The sequence below is a fragment of the Rhipicephalus microplus genome, chromosome 6, assembly GCF_043290135.1.
Source record: "Rhipicephalus microplus isolate Deutch F79 chromosome 6, USDA_Rmic, whole genome shotgun sequence".
Lineage (NCBI taxonomy): Eukaryota > Metazoa > Arthropoda > Arachnida > Ixodida > Ixodidae > Rhipicephalus > Rhipicephalus microplus.
Genome location: NC_134705.1, coordinates 199,314,492 through 199,333,066, shown reverse-complemented (window position 1 = coordinate 199,333,066; position 18,575 = coordinate 199,314,492). Strand labels below are relative to the sequence as shown.

General features: G+C 46.1%; 1 protein-coding gene across 1 annotated transcript; it reads right to left on the bottom strand.

Moving 5' to 3' along the window:
• Positions 1–2,553: 2,553 nt before the first annotated feature.
• Positions 2,554–18,473, bottom strand: LOC142765111 (uncharacterized). Its single transcript, XM_075865685.1, has 10 exons — positions 18,454–18,473; positions 16,934–16,975; positions 14,742–14,795; positions 13,878–13,916; positions 12,186–12,305; positions 10,492–10,560; positions 8,316–8,408; positions 5,897–5,986; positions 5,621–5,653; positions 2,554–2,870 (listed from the first exon to the last, which is right to left on the bottom strand). Exons 2-10 carry the CDS (start codon positions 16,952–16,954, stop codon positions 2,583–2,585), a joined length of 807 nt encoding a protein of 268 aa, XP_075721800.1. The 5' UTR covers positions 16,955–16,975; positions 18,454–18,473; the 3' UTR covers positions 2,554–2,582.
• Between the last annotated feature and the right edge of the window lie 102 nt (positions 18,474–18,575).

Below are 18,575 nucleotides of genomic sequence, written 5' to 3'. Positions count from 1 at the left end.
CGAGTCGCAGCGATGCGCAGCTTTAAAGCGTAGTAATAAATTACGCAGTTTACGCAGAAAGCTCAAGTCTGTCTCTGAATGACCCTCAGGACTTGCCCCCGTATTCACAAACGCTCCTCGACTCGACTTTCAGCCTTCACTTGACAGAGTTGAGCGCTGCGCCACCGCTCAGCTGAAAACGACGCTGCGCTACTGAAGAATCCCAGCAGACTATTGCTGATATGCAGTGACTTGCCGTGCCTAGAGACGGCGCTCCAATCGGTTTTCTCAAGTGAAGGGGAAGCGTTGAGTGAAGGGACGTTCTAGAATACGGGGCTTGGTCTACCGGCAAAATGTGTTTGTACAAAATCGCCAAAACCGTTTCAGGGTACCTTTAAAGTTCTTTGTATGTCCGTCAGTACTAAAACTCTAATTTTTTTTTTCAGTTCTCTGGTGTCACCCTCTTCATAGCCAATCTTGATCAGCAGTTTGAGTGCGCGAATAAAAGCTTATGCGGCGATTTGAACAAACTATCGATAAGGATAGGCCCATTTTAGCGGCCTTAATTGTAACAAACGTCTTACCGTGAGGACGGCCGATCATGACTGAAACTGCGATAAAAGACGTTCCTCTATCTTTCGTTCTCGCGCGAATTACACCGTTCTATAACAATATCGAGTGGGCGGCCACATTTTTTTTTTCTAGGCTTACACGATCTGCGGTGCACTACACTACAAAAGAAGAAGGAACTTTATTTTAGGGAAGAGGCTGGCTTGGCAACAACATGCCCGCTCCTGCATCAACTCTCGCTGGCGCTCACGTCATGTGGCTTGAAATATGTAGATCAAATATATATTTCAAGTCGCACCACGTGACCCAACATAGGGTATTTTACCAGAGAGTATTTTCGGCCAGGTGGCCCTTCCAGACGTGTGTCCGCGCACCCTGGTGGTCATTCTTCCTTTACTAATGTGGCCTGGAATAAAGTCCAGCTATCTGGTAGTGGTAGAATGGGTTTCCGCTGGTTGTATCGGTGGCGTGACCTGGGGCCGACCTTCTCACGGTTTTCCTGCGGTTGTGTGACCACCTACCCCTCTCCCAAGTCACTGCTGTGGGCAGCGAAAGGGTTTGAGAGAGCCTGCATAAGTCCGAAGGGCTTGCCCGGGCGAAACTTTACGCATTGCCAGACGTAGAATAAAGAGCGTCATGCTTCATGCTCGGCCAGGTAGCAAAGCGGCACAAGTTTCCGAAAGTCTTGCGGCCACTCGCGTCTTCGGCCGACCGCGAGTCGCGGGAATAGCCTGGGATGGCTTTTCTGAGAGTTCGGAGTACACCTCACCTTCGAAGACTCCTGGGGATCTTCTTCAGGAGAGATGATGCGCAGGAAAACACCACCGGTGACAAGCATGCGAATCCAACGTTCCCGCAGCAATATCAGACTGCGTAAATGACACACGGCGCCGACAGCAATACCGCAGACTGCCGATACGCGCCCACATGCTTGGGAGCACACTAAACGAATAGCACTGCTGTACCTTTGGTAGTTCTTGTCCGCGTAAGGCGATAACTGTACAAGTGGCGTGCTCACCTGAGGCGATCGACTAGAAAGTCACTTCACCGTCGGGGTTCGAGCCTTTCGACCCATTTGGAGCCAGAGCTCCAAGTGGGTCGAAACTTGGTGCGATTGGTCTCGGGAGTATAGCGGACAGAAGTGTAAACGCTGAAACGGGGGGCACGCTACAAGGGCGAGAGCCACGACGGTTTAACTTCTTTTTAGGGTAGCGCGCAACAAAGTTGCACTGCTGCAAAGTGAACGTCCAGCGCGCGAGGCGGCCTTGGGCTCGGACAAGCGCTTAAGCTAGAAGCGCGCCACGGGGTCCGTTTTACCCACAAATGGCACTCCGTTGACAGCAGTGAAGCTTCCAGCGAGCGAAATTAAACGTAATCATATTTAGGCGTAAAGATCGCGTAATTCATTCAAGTATGAAGACAATTTAAAAAGCAAAATAAATAAAATGAGCTATAGTAATTAGGGAACTACACGATGAAATAGCCACACAGGATATCTTTCCGGTCCGGTGTTACCGCCGCAAGTAGAACAGCGTGTGGGGTCTACGGACCCAGAAGACCAGCGAAGGGCCGTCCGGCAGCTCGAGGTCGCACTGGCGCTGCAAAGGCGAAAGGGGGACACCCTCAGTAACCCGAGCGGCGCCGGGGCACGAAGGCCTTGAGGTCTAGGCCCGCGTGACATTAGGACTTCTAGTGCAACGTGAGATAGGGTGAACCCCACGCCCTGCGCGGCCGGAGGGAATCCCGCATGCTGGAACCCAATAAAGTTTATTCTCTCTCTCTCTCCAGTCGTATTGGGCGAATGCATTGGCAGCTTAAAAAGCTTCTAACAGCGATCGTGGTCGAGGCTTTCGGGGAGCGTCGCAGTGGGATTCACGCACCGAAAGTGAGTAAATCCCACTAGACATATGTGCAACTCTAGTTAACCCCCATAACAAAGCATTAATGTTTGCTCCAATTATAACCCCTTTGACAAAACCTTTCCGCAAACGTTCATCCTCGAAGGACGCATCCCAAGGCCCAAGTGGTGTTTATTAGCCCCAGCTGATGTCCTCGATGGCGTAGGCGAGCGACAGGGCGAGCGCCGAGCACCCGACGCCCATGGCCATGAGCGTGACGGCGATGTTGACGGGGTTCAGGCCCATGCGCGCCGCGACGCGGTCCTCGGGCCGCTCGGCCGTGACGTACATGGCGATCATGATGACGGCCACCAGCAGGAAGTACGTGGCGAAGCAGAACATCGCCACCACGGTCGTCGCGATGAGGCCCTTGTGGCGGACCACCTCCAGGCGCACGTCGCGAAGCCGCTCCCTGAACGCCGTCTGGTGGCGACACATCGGGCCGCAAGTGTGCGTTGAGCCGTTCGCTCACGGTATTCGTATCACGACGATATTTTAATTTATTTACACAAAACTATTTACGAAAAAGAAATGATAGTTGGAGATACGCATCTGAATTCCTTGCCCAAGGGTAATGTAAAGTTTGTTTTGAATTGTAACCCGCCTTTTAAGTTTTCCTGGGCTGCTATCTTCTGCTTTGGTAAAGGGGCGAAGCTTCACAGGGTGATCCGAGACAACTAATATAGCCGGAACAAAAGCTTTCTTATGTGATTCTTGTGTGATTCTTAAAAGGAAAAGAAGAGAAAAGTGAGCCCCATAACATGTCTGCATCAGAGTGCGACACCTCAACAGTAGCTCAGAAGGGATGGGGGTAAGAAGGGATTAAAAGGATAGGATTAAAAAGTATATATAGAGAGAAGAAGAGAGCGAGGCGCAGGGACAGCGAGCGACGGAACAGAAGATAGGAAAGATAGACACGGTCGCAGAAGTGCGAGGACGGGGCATCACTGGCGAGAGCTCTTGACGTCGTCAGGAGGTGGCGTAGGGCGAGCTCAACCAGCCAGAGCTTGGCTGTCGTCGGAGATCGGCGTCAAAAGATTGCGTAGGGCGGGCCCAGTCGGCCAGAGCTGCGCTGTCCTCGGAGATCGCAGGGGCACAACCGGTCGGCACGAAATCCAGCAAGCGAATCCCCACAAAACCTTCCGAGATCAAAAGACCGTTTTGCGACTTTCCAGCCTTAGGCCGCGGCCCCGTGACAAAGGCGGATTACAAGAAAAGGCATAGAGAAACTATGGGAATAAAAACAATATTATGCATAACATACACAAAATGACAACTGATCCGTGAGGACACAAGAAAACCAAAATATGACAGCGTATGAAAAGGGTGCGTCAAATATCGAAGCAATACGTTCACGTACAAAAATAGTGTACCAACATTGCAACATTTTCGGGAACTATCTACACAGCAAACGAATAACAATGCATACGAGAAGGTATGTGTGCAAAAGAGCTTATACAAGAGAGAAGTTGCGTCTTGAAAGCGGAGTACAGATGAGAACATCCATCTAATCGGTCTGAGCTGTCACAATACTGTTTGGGTAGATGTATTTTTGGCCTGGTTGGTTGATATTGGTAGTAAAACAGCGCCAGTAAAAACAAGGAAGTCAGATGAGAGAGAAACGACAGCTAGAGAATAAACTTTCAGTTGTCATTAGGCTCCTTGTGCAGAGTGTCAAAAGAAAAATGTTAGCGCAAGTGGCCGCAGCCGCAAAATTGGAACGCGCGGCTCTGTTGTTCGCGAGCAGCCCATATATAGTCGAGCACATTCCATTTTCCAAAGCGGGGGGGGGGGGGGGGGAGACGCCGCACTGGCGGAAAGCAGTCTATTTTACTATTGGCCATATTGGCCCATCCAAATCCATAAGCCCATATCTTTTAAAGAAACGCCTATTCATTGCTTATCTGCAGATGTGGCTACGCACACGTTTTTTTTTTTTTTTTGATGGAGTTGGCGAGCAAACGTATCTTCACCGAAGCTGCCTTGAAACCTTGTTAGAGTGCTTTCTGCCAGCCACCCCTTAATTAAGATGTGGCTTCAAGATATGGAATGTGCTTGGCACTTTCGATACCGGTGCACTGAGGAAACAGCACCGCGTGTCACAATTTTGCTGTTCTGGAGACCAGTTGCTTATGTCAATCTTTTTCCGCTGAGACTTCACGTGTCCTTCATTCTCGTCTCTCTTGTTTTCGCAAGGGAACAAAAGTAGCTTTGGTTTCTTCTTGAAACCACAGTTCATACGATCCTACACTCGATTATTCTGTGAATCTGGCAAATAATTTGAATAAACGTTCGCTCATTTTCGAGACTTCAAGCTCTCCCCGACAGGGGTGTACGAATATTTGAATACGAGTCGCTTGCAGTGTCTAATTTAATAATGCGGTTCCAACTTCTAATCGCTATAGTATTCGAAGTCTCGAATAATAAGACATGACGAATGTCTCAAAAATGTGGCATGACACAGGCTAATAGCAACTTGGTTAGGGCGGTGTGGCGAAAGCAAACACTAACGTCTTTAACAGTCAACGAAGCGGAAAAAAAAACAGCGCGTAACACAGGACAGTGACAGAGACGTACGAAGCGCTGAACGTATACGCCTTTCGTTCACACTTTCCCATGGTAATCTTGTTAAAAAAACGATCGCATGTTTATTATAAAAGAGATTATGGCATTTCCGCACACACACACACACACACACACGAGCACATACACACGCACACACGTAGCATAGCGTCCGTCGTAAGTACTGCGAACAAAGTAACTGTAAACTAAGTCACCCACTCACAAGGTTCAAATCACGCTGTCGGACAGTCACCTCACAGCGCCGTTTCGGAACAGGGAATATTGCAAGTCCTTTCTGTCACGTGTGTTGTCCACACATAAAGATCATATTTGCATGCATATGATAGTACACGCCACTTGTGTGCAGCATATGCGCACGAGCGTGACATATATATACACGGTTGATTAGTTTACTGTAGCGCCAATAAACGGTGACAAAAAAAAAATGCACTTGAGCAGCACACAAACACCCCTTTGCCATTCCTTGAGCCCCGTTTATCTTGCGCTACAGTACGTACGCATTAATTCAAATTGAGATACCAACAGAGCCGAATCGAAACTTTAGTTGATATATAGTCGACTGACACGTGAGCGAGCAGTGGTTTACTTACGATGGAACTGGTCGTGGACATCAGGTCATCGTCCTGCGAATGAACGCGTGAAAACAGCAGCCTGTCACCACTCTGGGAGTCCTGAACATTCTCCGAATGAGAAATTCGTCTTCGACATCATGCACTACAAGAACGCACTACGAGGTTATCATTACTGCATCACCGGCAGCGACACCTATACACTACCATTTGTTTCACTACAACGGCTACCAGCCTGAGGCGTCGGGTCCGCGAATCATCAGTAAAAACAAGCGAACAAAACAACTGACAGCTTACGTCGTAGTAGTTGGGCGAAGTTGCTACCCCGAGGCCCGGTGAAGACGTCTGCCTTTTCAGCTTCTTGGGGCTCTTGGTTCCCATGATGACCTGCGCATTTCGAGGACATCGCTTACACACCTGGCAACGGCTCTCGCAAGAAATTTGCGCGCCAAGTGCGAAATGGTGGGTGCGAAGACCACAAAGCGAACACAGAGGAAAGAGCTCTTTTCCCATTGGTTGAGATTAAAATCGATTGCGCACGCGCCGCGTTCTCAAATGGCGGGTGATTTGAACTCAGTTTCGGTTGCGGCTTTTTCAGTGTGGAGGGCGCTGATGTCTTGATAAACTTACTTGCTGCAAAAGACAAGATGAAGAAATTGGCTTATACCGAGAGAGAGAGAGAGAGAGAGAGAGAGAGAGGTGGTGAACTACGCAGTATACAGCACTGTCGTGTTTGATTACAGCAGCACCACAATTAGGTTGGCGTTGTATGCAGAGTTTTGTGAAGTTGTGTTAAAAATATATATACAGGCAGTGCCAGACAATCTTGATTCTAAAGTCTAAGCTTTTAACAGATTTTGTGGAGGGATCCGTATCGCCAGTGGTGCAATATATCTTGCAGTTTCTGGTACACACGTATATGGAGTCAATTTATCACCTCTTCGTGTTTCATTTTGCACTTCGAGCATATATCTGCCCTTACGGGAATGGCTCCCACGTTACAGGATCGTTTAAATTGCGCACCTTGACGTTACGATCGTGGTCGGGGATATATGATTAGACGGCAGTCGGAATGCCATCCGACTAATTCAACACTTACAATGATGGTTGGGACATTGGCGAGTTTATACTTAGGCAAAATAATTTAGCGGGAATATCTGAGTGCTGCCAAAATAATTCGCGGGTGCCTCAGGTAACATTTTTTTTTGAGCATGTAGGTTTCTGATTAAGAAGAAACATTTAAGCTGTCGGGCATTTCCGACGCCCCCTAATTCTATATTCACGCTAACTAGTGGTTAAAGTAACTGTTATATTTTAACTCAATTATTTTACAACACACATTTCAATCCTCCTTCGTCGTTTTCCTGTGCTGTGACTGCTTGATCTCGTATCCCCTAGTTGGTCGATACTGACTGGGACCGCCAATATCGCCCAACTAGGGCATCCGAGATCAAGAGGTTTTTCACATTTCCGCTAAGAGAAGTACGCATGTGCTGCAGCATCGTGAGAGAGATTGAAGGTGTATAGCGGCGCGACGAACACGAAAGGTTGAGTGACCCCGGTTGGGTGCGTTCGTAATGGGAACGATTAAAGGAACTCCAAATAAGGGCACGCATTCTCGAACGATAAGCTCCAGAGATGATTTTCAACTTTTCGACATTCAACGAGAAGTAATTGTAAGTAGATGCATGCGGCGCACAAGGTCGATAAGGTGGCAGAGAGAGAAATAATGGCCCTTGCGGTCCAAGTCTCACGAAATATTGGGAATTAAAGTGGTTATGATACCACTGAGAGCAGTCTTTCAAGTAAGGAGGGTGTCTTTTTATTATTTTCGTTAAACGAATCTGCAGTGGGAACACTTGCACCTTGTTAGGAGCAAACGCGAAACCAGCCCTTTCAGACTATATACCTCAAAAACGTAAGCCTTTTCCTCCGATGCGCGATTAGAGATAAGAACACCGTTCCTGACGAAAGTAATATATCTGTATGAATATGCTGCTGTGATCTCTGCTCAAACCTTCAAGCATAGGCATGCTTGGGTTTTCTCTTTTTTTATGGAGGGGGAGGGGGGTCCGACTTGGGTGAAGTTTAACAAAGCGTCCCTCCCCCTCTCTTAACACTTTAATAATCAATGTGGTCATTATGACCAAAACGTCCAGGTATTATGAAGGATTCCATTCCCCCCCCCTCCTTTTTTTTTTCCTGTACACCCGCCTATGTTTTTAGAAAAGCTGTAAAATAATAAAGAAAGACATGGTGAACAGCGCCTGCCCGAAACAATTAGCCTTAAACTCGTAGGCAGTGCTGCATTTACGTCACCGTAAGTTAACTAACACCTTATCGTGGCCCCCAAAAAGATGGCGGAGGTCTGGCATCAATATCGGGACGTCATTCCCACTTCAGCATTTACATTTACGTCGCCGTAAGCTAACACCTTATCGTGGCCCAAAAAGGATTGTTTGAAATAGCACACTACGTAGACCCGGACAGGATAGGCAGGGATCCTGTATGACCAACTCTCCCAATCAACCATATTGCCAAAAAAAGACGGCGGAGGTCTGGCATCAATTTCGGGACGTCGTTTTCACACCAGCATTTCAATTTCAAGCTTCCACGCTCTTGTAGGGAGCCTGCATAGGTGCAAGTAGGCTCTCTACTTGCTTCCGAGGCCAGGCGCCAGCAGCGCGCCATGCGGAATCAGCCGGCGTGTACCAACCACCTCAAGTTTCTTTTGCTGCTGCTGCTGCACATCGCCCGGGGGAGTCGAAGGCCCCGCCGGGCTCAGCATACGCTGCAGGGCAGAAGTGGTCTGCGAATTAAAAAAAAAAAAAACAATAAGGCGTTGGTGGATGAGTGACGTCAAAGATTTCAAAGTACTGCCACACTGTTTTGTCAAGTTTTATCACCCCATTACACGTGCGAGTGCTGCCTTGCACAAAGCGCGCCCGTCAACTAAGAATACGTGTACAACGTGAACGTTACAGATTGTCCTAGAACGTACGTGGCTTCTCGCGATGACGCTAGAACACTCGAAGAACATCTATAAATGCCAACGCATGAACATCACCGCTTGTCAGTTGATCGGTTGATCAACAACCGACGTTCAGTTCACCGCCATCTGTGCCAATGTGTCTCGCTGTATTCCGTCTTTTTGTTCACCAGCCACAAGGTCGGCCACAGTTTCGTCTTGGACCTACTGTCTGCTCCCTTCGTCCACGTCACGATCCCAGGACAGTATATGTGTTACGGGGCTAAGCATCATGCCTTTGGCTCGAAGCGGCTCGTGGAGCGGGGGTTTGGCTGGGCAAACCTTGATAATTATTGTTACAACTGAAAACTTATCTGTGAGTGGCTTATCTAAAACGCCATCAAATGCCTCGACAACGAACGATTATATGAAAAACTGGTCTGCATTATGGCGTCATCATCATCAGCATGACTACACCCACTGCAGGACGAAGGCCTCTCCAATGTTCCGCCAGTCAACTCGATCCTGTGCTTGTTGCTGCCAGTTTACACCCGCTAACTTACTAATGTCATCTGTCCACCTAACTTTCTGTCTCCCCTTCGTGCGGTTGCCTTCTCTGGGAATCCAGTCAGTTACCCTTATTGTAACAAGGCTGATTGTTGGCCTAGTTGGTACTTGCTTACTGACACGCTTTGACCGCAATTCTACGATTCTAGGTGGAAGTATACATAAAAGTGCGAGTGAGTTGATGGGCGCCTATTACATTAAAAAGAAAGGTGAAAGGTGTATCAGCGAACCGTCGGTGACGTTTTACATGTCGGAGGAGAGATTGTTTGATAGCTGGGTAGTGTGAAGACTACGCATGTCTGTATGTTGTTCCTTAAGTCTGGATTTGCGCCCGGTATACTTTATATAGTTGAAGTGCCGCTTGTGCTTGTCATTGAGTGTTCTTTTACTTTGTGTGTGTGTTACTTGCGGTCAAAGCATGTCAGTACCGTTATTGACCAGCCGTTATCCTGCCTACGCGCTAGGTTTGCAGGGACCGCAAAAAGGAGGTGAAGAGTACAAAGACTCGCAGACCAAGTGATCTTGCCGCGGACAGAGCCATCGACAAGACTAAAGCCGAAAGACTCCCGTCTCCCTCGGCTACCAGGTTTGAAACAAATGCCCTCAAATTAGAACTGATGCTAGGCTGCAGAATATGGCGAGGTCAGTGCTTCTAGTTTCAACATCCTGACCGGACAGTCTCAAGCTCATTAGTTTCCTGGTGCGTGAGAGCGAAGTGCGTAGACTGTTTAATTCATCCGGGTGTCCACTGGATGACTGTGGTGGATTAGTGGTGCCATGTTTTTCGTTCCACGAGCGAAGGCGTAATGAAAAGTCGCGTTTCTTTTCTTCTGCCCAAGCCGAGCCCCGAGATGAGCTATATCTGATTCCGCCTGCCTGTTTTGACGGGCAGATGTCCCTTATCGATGCAGCTGTATTCATCCCGACTTTCTTCCCTTGGCCCTGTATAATGTAGGCTCCCTTAAGTCCTGTCTATGTTGCGAGCTCTAGGGTGAGTGAGCTTTATAACGAAGCGACCTGCATAGCGAGTAGTATGCAGAAAATTCCGGGCTCTCGGTGTTCGAAAGCATGTCGATTATGACTTGTGCACCCAAACAGCGTACCATACACGTTCCACGTTACAGGGTCTTTTGTTTACTTCTTTCTGAAATGCTGAAACACGTCCTTATGACACCGATGTAGAGATGCAGCTGTCTGGAGTGGCGTTATTAGTTACAGCAACGCGCGCTGTCAAAGGACGTTCTGCACATCACGCCTCTGTGTTTTCCTTTGGGCACCGAAAGACAGGCTTTTCTGTAAGGCTTAGCAGCCTAGAGGCACAGCGAGAAGAATTGTATTGGCTGCACGGTGGCGTTACCATCGAGACGTCGTTGCTGTCCTTGGCCGCCCTCGAACCGCACAGCGCCTCCTTCGACAGGTTGTGCTCCTGGGAAAAAAAAACGGCGTGATCAGGAAGTTCAATGGAGCACGTCACGACTTTTAGGTATCTCAAAAACTTCGCAAAACGAACGAACGCAGCTCTGCAGCAGATACAGTTAGAGATTTCGGACGGCCATAGTCACAGCCTCCACTTTGGTCCGTGGATCCTCAATTAGGAATGTTTTCTTGAAATTATTAATCGTTCAGAGCATGCGTCATACAGTCGAACGCGTTGTTAATGTGCACCAAATATCTAAATTAATGCCTGTGTAAATCGCGGTGAAGTTATTATGCCCAAGTTCCAAGACATTTTTTTTCTTTCAACCACTCTCTGGGTATGTTCGTGGGCGCATCTAGATCTTTGCGGGTATATGCGCACACGGGTCATTCCACGCCAAGCATCTTAACCATTTTTGGCAACCATCTGAAGTGCATTCAAATAAAATCGTACTGATTTATTGCATTAAAAACAATCAATTGCTATGTACAATATTTCGAAGAAAAAACGTTTGAATGTCATGGAATCTCGTCTGAATGTTGTTCGTCAAAAAAAAAAAACTTTATTATTGGAATATAGTTTTTCGTTTCAATGTCGAATTTTGTTTGGATAACAAGCAAAAGAACTTGCGTAAGGTGTTCGAACATGATTGATTGATATTTGGGGTTTAACATCCCAAAACCACCACATGATTATGAGAGACGCCGTAGTGGAGGGCTCCGGAAATTTCGACCACTTGGGGGTTCTTTAACGTGCGCCCAAATTTGAGCTCATGGGCCTACAACGTATCCGCCTCCATCGGATGCAGCCGCCGCAGCCGGGATTCGATCCCACGACCTGCGGGTCATCAGCCGAGTACCTTAGCTACTAGACCACCGCGGCGGGGCGTTCGAATGTGATTAATATTGCTGAAATTTCTCTGTCATATACGTCTCCAGGGATATGCTTTTCTTCCCTTTTGATAATTCGCCATTAAATCAAGGCTCATATTCCCCGTCTGGTCGAGAACAATCATTGATAAAAACGAGGACGCCGACCACAAGAGAAAAATGAGTCGGTGACGTTTTGGCACCCAAAACACGATTCAGTTGTTCGCAATCTGATTGTGAACAAGGCTTCCGGTCTGGGTGCCAAAACGTCAATACATTTTTTTTTCTTGTGGTCAGCATCTTCGTCTTTTTATTCAATATTTCGCAATATATCAATGTGTAAGTACGCAATGCTTAGTATATGCAAGATATATTATGCCTCAAAAAATATTTTCAGAAGACTGAGGCTTCTACATTTTACGGCAAAAAAGTCGCGAATTCGAGCAAATCATCATTTTGGTGCACAATGAGACGCAAGTCTCTCCGCGATGCTCAGAGAAGAAATCAGCTTTACATCTCAGTCTAAAGCAAATAAGTAGTTCTTTATCTATGGCAAGTTTTATCACTACAATTGTTGCTTTAAAGGAGGGAATAATTTATTCTTTAAAGTTAACCATGGATGGGAATGAGTAACTTCTATTAGCTGAGAAGCTGACACGTTTGACCAAATGAGAAGAGAACTACTAATAATTCTCTCCCTTGGCGAAATCGTCTGCTGCTTTCATCGGTTGCTTGTAGTAAGCGTGACAATTAAGCGTGACTCACCAGCGGCGTGACGGTCGTGTCGACCGTGGGGCTCCTGGCCGACGGCGGCACCAGGGATGCCGGGGAGGCCTCCAAATCATGGTGGGCCTCTGCGGCGACGCCGGCGGCCCCCGTCGACGACTGCGCGTATAGACAGATTCGCTTCAGACTACTGCAGTCTTCGTGCACCATGTGCCCACGAATATGACCCCCCCCCCCCCCCTCCCACCTCCTGTCGTGTATGCCAAAGAGTTTTCCAAAATCAACTAGAGGGCACTCTGGCGCTGCGATCGTTCAGCGACCATGGGAATGGTGGGTAGTACACACATTTGCCTAGCCTTCGTACTTGCGGGTGGCGAATCGTACTTGCGCCTTCGTTTATTGCATGGTTACGGTTTTGTTTTGAAAGAAAGAACGAACCCTTTTGAACTTAGTGACTTGATTCGAAATGGTAAGCCTAAAAGAATAAGGTTGTGAAGCGCAAACGGTGAACATTTGCTAAATTATGTTTTCGTGAAAAAAAAACAGCTCCAAGCCACACAGACACACACGGAGCCAGAAGCAGGCCAGAAGTACGAAGATTAGGCAAATGTGTGTACTACCCATCATTCCCATGCTCGCTGAAGCGCCGTGTGTTGCAGCTCCCGTAGACACTAGCGCCAGAGTTCCCTCTGGTGTATATTGAGAAACTCTATGGTGTATGCCCCATGAGCCAGGTCATCTCAGCAGTACTAGCACTTTCTTCGTTCATTCACAGAATAACCCCGAATATGCTTCAGAAAGACTGCCTTAATCAATCGTTACGTCACGTGCACGTACGAAGCGTGTATCAAACTGGCCCTCGTGAAGAACTAAAGGAACCGAGGGACTTTGTTTCTTCAGCTAACTCGCGCTTATATTACAAAAACAAGCACATGCGCTGCACGTGTCCAATCGGCCCTGTATCGTACCAAGCCGTATACGCAGCACGCCAGATTTTTTTTTTAAATCCACCAATCGGTGTAATTAACACAATATTACCTAATTAACTTGTTGATTAGTAACTTAAGCGAAATATCTTCTGTACAAACACTGGAACATTTGTTGTGAAACATTGCATCATTCTATCCACGCTACGATAACTACAAATCTGATAGCATGGGTAATGAAAAAGGATTTCTTGGTTAACATTAAAAAACAACAACTAAAGATTGTTCAACAAAAACGCTGTAATACTTCTTCAGCAACATAGAATATTTTATCTACGCTGACATAACTGTCCTGTTTATTTTTTTTTTTTCAGCTTTCCTTTGGAGTGGGCGAAATTCAAGTGTACTTTGTACAATTTTGCTGAAACTCCCTGGATATCCACATGAAGCCAACAGGCAGCGAAAATGGAAAACTTGTACAAAATCGTTACAATTTATTTTTAATTTGGAGTACTATAAATGGGTTTACAGATGTATACAACTGAAAAGTTCACTGCATGTCAGGCAGACCCACATCTCTAGCATTACGGGCATGAACTAATTTATAGTTTGAGCTGCATGGTGTAACGGTTGCTGCCTCGTTCACCTCCTTGCATCCGGCCCTATATGCCCTACATGTGCCCGGCCGTGTATGTATGCGGCCCTATATGCCTCGCATTGTTGTTTAACCGTCCTATTTGTTTCATTGTGTGGTCACAACATGCAGCTTACAATAACTCGCTTTCAGTTATTAGAGTCGTCTTACTGCGGCACTCTCGGCAGGGTGCCCTGCGTTGGAAGTCGTCTGCAACGAAAAGAAAAGCAATTAAAGAACCGGAATTTTCGTACTAAAGGTATCGGCAGTTTTTCATCAAAACGAGCTCATAACGGCTACTTTTACATCTCTCTTTCATGTGCATAACTGAAGGTTGACGAAGCTGTAGATATAGTACCAGAGGAGCAATACGTGCTAAGCAACATTTTTTTTAATAATTTGCCAGGACTAAAAAGGAGTATATTTCTGAGCCCCATAGAGTTTCCAGCTATACGATAACTTTCCGAATGAGCTGTAACACGCTTTAATGCGATTATCTTAGTTTCTTTTTAAAAGTACTTGTTGCTTTTGGGGCTGCATTGTCGGATGTTTTAAGCTCACAATTCACCGGCTTCAATATGTCCGTAAAATATTTAATAAATCTTCACTGTGGAACATTTCTCGGTCATCGCTAATGAATGAGTTTGACCGTTATCGACGTCTGCCACAGTTGACAGGTTATGGCAAATCTTTAATAAAAGTTTGGCAGTCTTCGCGAGAGTGACAATGCAGTACTATATCGCCAGGCCTCCAGCCCGGAATCATTCTAGGAGAGGGGGAGGTTCACTTGTTAAGGGAGCTGATTATTTGAGAAAAGCACCTATTTTTTCGGTTAATTATACTCCCTTCCCCCTATCGGCTACGGGCCTGACCAGTTGGTAATGGTGGTATACTCGTACACTATTACTCGATAGTTCAACCAATGTAACAAACTTGAGATAGTTCAATCGCTACAAGTGCTCCGACGGTAATGACAGCGCGGCATAAATATAGCGAATGCCTCATGGTATATATACAGATAACGATGCGACTCACAAGTTCAAATTGCCCGATCGCGGCCTTTATGTCGCTCGGATGTGGCTTGTGGTCCTTGGGAGCAACAAGATAACAACATTGCTTCAGTGTTTTCGCACTTTTTACGTCCGGAATGCGTTACGTGGCGTTGAAACTGCACATATGCCGTTGTTTTATATTCTTTAAGCTGCATGGTTTGCAACGAGTATACACCCGCAGTGATGTTGCAGTCTGCAGTGGGAAACGGAAGCGCGTCTTCCGTTTGACCAGCTGTGATAAAAAAATTCATCATTACATTCTGAATACCGTACAGATCAAAGTATGAAAAGGGCACCTCGCCCCCGCCCTTTCCCCTTCCCTGGCAAAGGTGGCAAAAGCCTGGCACCGACCTTCACACTAAGTAAGAATGAGTACTTTGTGCTAGCAAGTCTACGAAAAAAAAAACAAACAAGCTCGGTGTTCCTAATGCATTCGCCACGGATGTGTGTGTGACAAATGTGTAAGGAAATCTGCGCATCACGTGTTACACCACGTTACATGCACAAAAAGTTTCATAGAGGATGATGGCGCGTCAGATGGGATGGGCGAATAATGCGATCTACTGATAATGTTAAGGTAATTTGATAAGTGTCCCGTAAGTGCATACGCCTTCGCCTCTTCTCCGTCGCCTGAAGTGTGCGACTTTTAACCTTCTGTCACTCGCGCTCTTTCCCCTGCGTGGGCATTAATTACAACAAACGACAACGATGATGATTATGATGATGATGATGATGATATGTGTGGTTTAACGTCCCGAAACCACCATATGATTATGAGAGACGCCTGTAGTGAAGGGCTCCAGAAATTTCGACCACCTGGGGTTCTTTAGTGCGTGCACCCAAATCTGAACACACGGGGCCTACAACATTTCCGCCTACATCGGAAATGCAGCCGCCGCAGCCGGAATTCTAACCCGCGACCTGCGGGTCAGCAGCCAAGTACCTTAGTCACTACACCGCGGCGGGGCTTACAACAGACGAGAAAGCGAAGGAAAGTATAGGGGTGTCGTTATTTCTACTAAGTATACGATGCATATGTGAAGAAAGTATATAAAGCGGAATGAAAGACAACGATGCTGGCAGGGAGTGAACCCGCGAGCTTCGAATAACACGCCCCATGCTTTATATGTATACCGACTGGGCTACAGTGGCGTGTGCTACCTGAAGGTATGTGGGAACGAGACCCTTGCTATGTATGCACGTCAGCGAAATACTTAGGGTTACCCTTACTTCGTTGATCTGCGGGGGTTGTTGACAGCTCTAAAGATACTGCACCATTGGCGTATATACATTTCGTGTGTCTTTGTTAACGCGACAGCGTTAAAGAGCTCCTTTTCGCATAAATTGCGGCGTCGGCGTCGTTAGTTGTAAGCGAAAGATCGTCATCTTTGCGTGACCAAAAATCGAGGAAGATGGAAATAAAACAAATATTAAATAATTGTTGGTATGAGTGGAGATCAAACCAGTGTCTTTAGCGTGGCAAGCCGGTGTTTCACACAGCCACAGGCCTGCTTGTAATTATACAGTGTAAATGGCTTTCTCTGCTTGGGAATGCAGTGAAAGTAACTTTCAATGCTTCACAAATACACGCATCTTGTAAACATGGTTCAACAAATATTGCCGTAATAATGCGCTGTACAAGCGCACATTGCCATGGAGCGTCAGGACATGGTATTAATATAACGACTTCATCGTTTAAAGCCACTCACTCGCTGCATAAGGCAGGCACGCTACTGCACACTGTAGTCGGAGCATAGCAAGTTCGAAAACATTTCATACGCCAGGTGTTTGAAGTACGCACAAGGGACAGGATATCGTTATCGCTATCATTTTTAAGGGGAAGCTTAAGGGTACCTCAAATTTTTCTAGATGGAGTACGAACGTTTCCCTGGGGAAAAAAAGGGTGGGAGGTGGTGAACTTATGTACGGGTTGTATTTTGACAATATTTCCTTTTCTATTCGGTGGAGAATGGGGCGGGATGGCCAAAAAGTGGGCAGGCTAAAACATTTTTTTTTTGAGAGGAAGGGGGGGGGGGGTGATTCCCTCCTCTGGCGCCGTCACTGTGTCTTTATATAGAATTTTGCGGCATTCCAGTAAATTTTCGTCGCAATGAAATGTAACTTAACGTGCAATTTTTATCATGGTGGCCTTACTGAAAGGGGGAGTGAACTCACTTGTTCTGGGAGCTCGGCCATAGTGCTGTTAAGGCGACGTGACTGCAAGGGCAAAGAAACAATGCTGAATTGCAGTGCCATAAACGTGGACGCGAGGTTAATGTATACTCCTTTGTGCTGAGAACGTTAAAACTATAGGGTACAAGAATCGTTTATCCAATAATAAAGGCCTAGCTATGTCATTTAGGAGCCAAATATTCTTTTCACTAAAATTTTAATTAGTTTCATCACACTTATTGTATATTTAAAACCATAAAACAGTTATGTACAGAATCAGGTTAAAAAATTTCAGTTATTCAGTGAGTTTTGTCGAGTTTACAGAATGTCAACCCGATGCGAGAACTCCCCAAACCAGCTTCAGATTTACGAACATCAACTGCACCGTATCTACATATGTGGAAAACAGATAATAGAATACTTTATTTAAGATGTTCCATAAAATGCCGAGAAATAAGAATACGCGAAATCAGTTAAATTGCAACATATTGACTCCGAAAAGCCACCGTCCGTCCATCTTGTCTTATTGAAATGACATGCACAGATTATTCAAAGGTCTAACCAATAACTAATGTCTTATCAGAAGTGCTTCAGTATGTCCCCGTCGCATTTAGAACACCGTTATTTTGATCAGCGCTTTCGGGTTCGGTGCAATATCTCGGTATGAACGATTGTACAGACACAAATCTGTAGCAGCTTATTTCGACATGGAATCCAATAAAAGAAAAAAAAAACACATTACACAGGTGGGTTGAAGCTGGTCCAGTGACTGTACGTAGATTAATCGAATTTAAATACGTTTTCAATATGTCAAAGAAAAAAAAAACGATCTTTCATTTGAGACTACTTAATTTTTGAAGGTGAACATATTCGACTGAGGTCTGTAAGTTCACACGATTCATACGAATACAATAAACTTTCTAGCTAGCCACTTTTAGTCCAACGTTTCTGATGTTAAAAGCATTTGAAACGTTGCACTAAAAGTGGCTCGAGAGTTTATGTTATTCGTACTTAATATGCTTATCGCAGTGTTATTTGCTAAACGGATATGGAATGAGCATTTGTAACATATTTACCCAATATCGATACCACACGTCATTGGGGAACGTGTAGTTAACCAGTCTCACACTGATATATATTTTTAGCGCTGCTAGAAGGCATTGCTGCTTCAAAAAAACGCAGAAGACTGAGCAATTTTGCTGGCTCTAGCAGGCTAATTCACAATTTGGACTCTAAAAAATAAAGGAGCATAAAAAGGCGAACAATAGATTTGCTATGCGAGATTTAGTTGCTGTTTTAATTTTTTCATCCATCCAGGACCACGACCGCTGGCCGAATGCACCCACCGAAGCACACCATGGTGCTATATGGTGCTAGCTTCATGATAGCTACAAAGACGCACGGGCTGAACGTTTTCATAAAATTCCGATTAGTGTGTTTCACTTCACCTGTGAGCTAGTCGTGTCGTAACGTGTGCATTTCGCTTATGTAATAGCGAAGTGTTACGGAGTAAACGTACGCACCTCTGCTTGCTTTGGATCTTGTTGTTGTTGTTGTTGTTGCCCCTTCGCACTGGCACATACCCACTATGGGGGATTGGCCATGAAATCTAGAAGTATCCTAAATGGTATATATTAAAAGGTTT

Bases quoted from the DNA above. Each gene is read 5' to 3' on its own strand.
- LOC142765111 (XM_075865685.1), bottom strand. From the start codon at position 16,954: ATGGCCGAGCTCCCAGAACAA. The intron at 12,306-13,877 runs GTAAGACGACTC...CTATACGCGCAG, and splicing joins ACCCTGCCGAGAGTGCCGCA to TCGTCGACGGGGGCCGCCGG. The intron at 8,409-10,491 runs GTAACGCCACCG...TTTAATTCGCAG, and splicing joins ACAGCAACGACGTCTCGATG to ACCACTTCTGCCCTGCAGCG.